Source organism: Pagrus pagrus (genome assembly GCF_965226575.1).
Source record: "Pagrus pagrus genome assembly, chromosome: 17".
Lineage (NCBI taxonomy): Eukaryota > Metazoa > Chordata > Actinopteri > Spariformes > Sparidae > Pagrus > Pagrus pagrus.
In genome coordinates this window covers 29,325,279-29,327,883 of record NC_140201.1, presented here as the reverse complement: position 1 = coordinate 29,327,883, position 2,605 = coordinate 29,325,279, and the positions used below count along the sequence as shown (strand labels likewise).

General features: G+C 43.9%; 1 protein-coding gene across 1 annotated transcript; it reads left to right on the top strand.

Annotated features, from left to right (window-relative positions):
• Window positions 1-862: 862 nt before the first annotated feature.
• Window positions 863-2,218, top strand: LOC311272331 (uncharacterized protein). The gene is made up of 2 exons (XM_084378676.1): window positions 863-987; window positions 1,631-2,218. Exons 1-2 carry the CDS (start codon window positions 881-883, stop codon window positions 2,019-2,021), a joined length of 498 nt encoding a protein of 165 aa, XP_084234802.1. The 5' UTR covers window positions 863-880; the 3' UTR covers window positions 2,022-2,218.
• Window positions 2,219-2,605: the final 387 nt, after the last annotated feature.

Here is a 2,605-nt window from a genome sequence, read left to right as displayed (position 1 = left end):
TGCGAGGCAAAGACGAAAGTGAGGGCTCCAACAACCCAGGCGTTTTTCGTGGCTTGGTTGACTTGGTGGCATCGCTGGATGAGGCGTTTGAGGAGCACCTGAAAACGGCCACAGTTTTCAAGGGCACGTCAAAGACTGCAGAATGAGCTCCTGGAAAGCATGCTAGCGGTCATCAGGGGACATATTACGGAGGAGGTAAAGTCCGCTAAATTTGTTGCCATCCAAGCGGATGAGACGACCGACGTGTCAACACAGACGCAGCTGGTGCTTGTGTTGAGATGCAACGGCTCAAACCATGCGGTGCAGGAGCGTTTCTTTGAGTTTCTGCCTGTTAAGGATGCAACATCTGAGTCGATTGCTAGCGTGCTTCTGGAGAGACTGAACGGTCTTTTTTCCGAAGGTGACAGAGAGAAACTCATTGCGCAAGCACATGATGGAGCCAGTGTGATGAGGGGAGAGCGGGCTGGTGTGCAGCAGAAGGTGCGTGCGCATTTCAAAAATGCCCATTATGTGCATTGCTATGCACACCAGCTGAATCTGATCATGCAGCAGGCCACTTCTCACGTCCCAGCAGTGAGAGTTTTCTTTTCGGACCTCTGCGGTATTGCCACTTTTTTTACCCGGTCACCAAAACGCACCAGCATACTTGACCAGATTGTTGACAGAAGGCTGCCAAGAGCTTCATCCACAAGATGGAACTTCAACAGCAGGATCGTCAACACTGTGCACGAGAACCTTGATGAGAACCTTGATGCAGTGTTTTGAATCCATCAGGACATCGGGTTCATTTGACAGCACCACAGTGAGGGAGGCATCAGGCTTCCTGAGGATGCTGCAGGATGAGGACTTCCAGTTTTTTCTGCAGCTGTTTCATCAGATCATGCCTCACGTTGACATGCTGTACCAGCAGCTGCAGAAGAAGGACATTGATGCAGTCTTCATCAAGCGTGCCCTCCAGAGCTTCACAAGCAGTGTGCAGGCAATAAGGTAAGATAAAATAATATTGTTCAATCCTTCTCAATACTGAACCCGTCATAAAGAAATACACTCACTGGCCACTTTATTAGGTACACATGTGTAACTTAATACAATCCAAAACAACAGCTCTGCTATAAAATCTACATTAATGTAATTTATACATTTTCAGTTTTTGTTGATGCCAATAAGGTGATAATTCTACTTTATTACTGAGGTCATAGTGGGTGATTGTGGAGTATTAGAGTGCATTATATTGACTGGTGTTCCTAATATTTTGTCCACTCCATTAACATACAAAATATTAGAAACACTTTTCAAGGTAATGCAATTCAGTACACCACCACCACCCACTGCAATCAATAATAAAAATAAAGTAGAATTATCACTTTTCTGACAATGTCAAAACTGAAAATGTATAAGCTTTGTAAAAGCAGAAGTTATAGCAGCTGTTGTATTGGATTGAATTTGATTGCACAGGTGTATCTAATTAAGTGGCCGGTGACTGTATATGCATAAAGTAAAGCGAGATACTATTATTACTAATAGCTAGATAAATATTAGTGTTTTGAAATGAGCATTTTCTTAACTTTTCTAAATGCTACCAGGCACTTATATTTTCATGTGCAAACACTGTTGGTCTGCTTGCCCTCAGAGACTCCTCTCAACAGCAGCAGGAAGTAGCAACAGGAAACACAACACCAAGGAGGGCCTTGGGAGAAGAGGAGAAGCAGAAGCTGTCAAGGGAGATCTGCAACACAATCCTGGCTCACGCCAAACAAAGGTTCTCCTTCAGCGACCACCTCGTGAGTGCCACACTGCTACAGGCAGAGATGTTTGAGCAGCACTGCCATACATTTCCTGTTGAGGCTCTGAATGCCACTGTGAGGGCATATCCCATGCTGAACAAGGAAAGCTCAGGACAGAACTGTCTCTCATCTATGAGAATCCAGAGTTCAAGGGCTGCTGTGGTGCTCTGGCACTGTACCAGGTTCTGCAGAGATACAACCTCCAGGAGACATTTTCTGAGACTGTGGCTCTGTTGAACATTCTCATTACCACTCCCATGACGACGGCTGAAGCTGAGCGGTGTTTCTCAACACTGAAGAGAATCAAGACGTTCCTGCGCAATGCAATGGGCCAGGAACGTCTGAATGCACTGGCCATGCTCTCCATGGAGAGGGAGCTAGTCAGGAACATGCCTGATTTTAATGAGAGGGTTATTGATCACTTTGCTGCTCTGAAAGAGAGACGAGCAAAATTTCAATACAAGTAATCTAGTGACACTGTCATTCTTAGTGTCTGTCTCTCTCTCTCTGTCACACACACACACACACACACACACACACACACACACACACACACACTGTATTAACTGTTGATGTTGGTTTTTAATAGTTTCTTTTTTCATTCAAATGCTGCTTTCAGGCAATATGTTCATCTGTTTATTTTTGTTCATGTTCATTTTTGCAAATCTATCCAATTGGCCAGAGATTATATTTGTATTTATAGTTCACTGCTGAATGTGTGCACTTTCATTTGCACTTAAAGATAATTAAGCTGCGCACAATCTTTAAAATGTGGTTACTGATATGGCAATCTGTACATTTACTGCATTTACTGTTTGTTT

Coding starts and splice junctions, on each gene's coding strand:
- LOC311272331 (XM_084378676.1), top strand. CDS start 881: ATGCCTCACGTTGACATGCTGTACCAGCAGCTGCAGAAGAAGGACATT. Junction 988..1,630: donor AGCAGTGTGCAGGCAATAAG/GTAAGATAAAAT, acceptor GCTTGCCCTCAG/AGACTCCTCTCAACAGCAGC.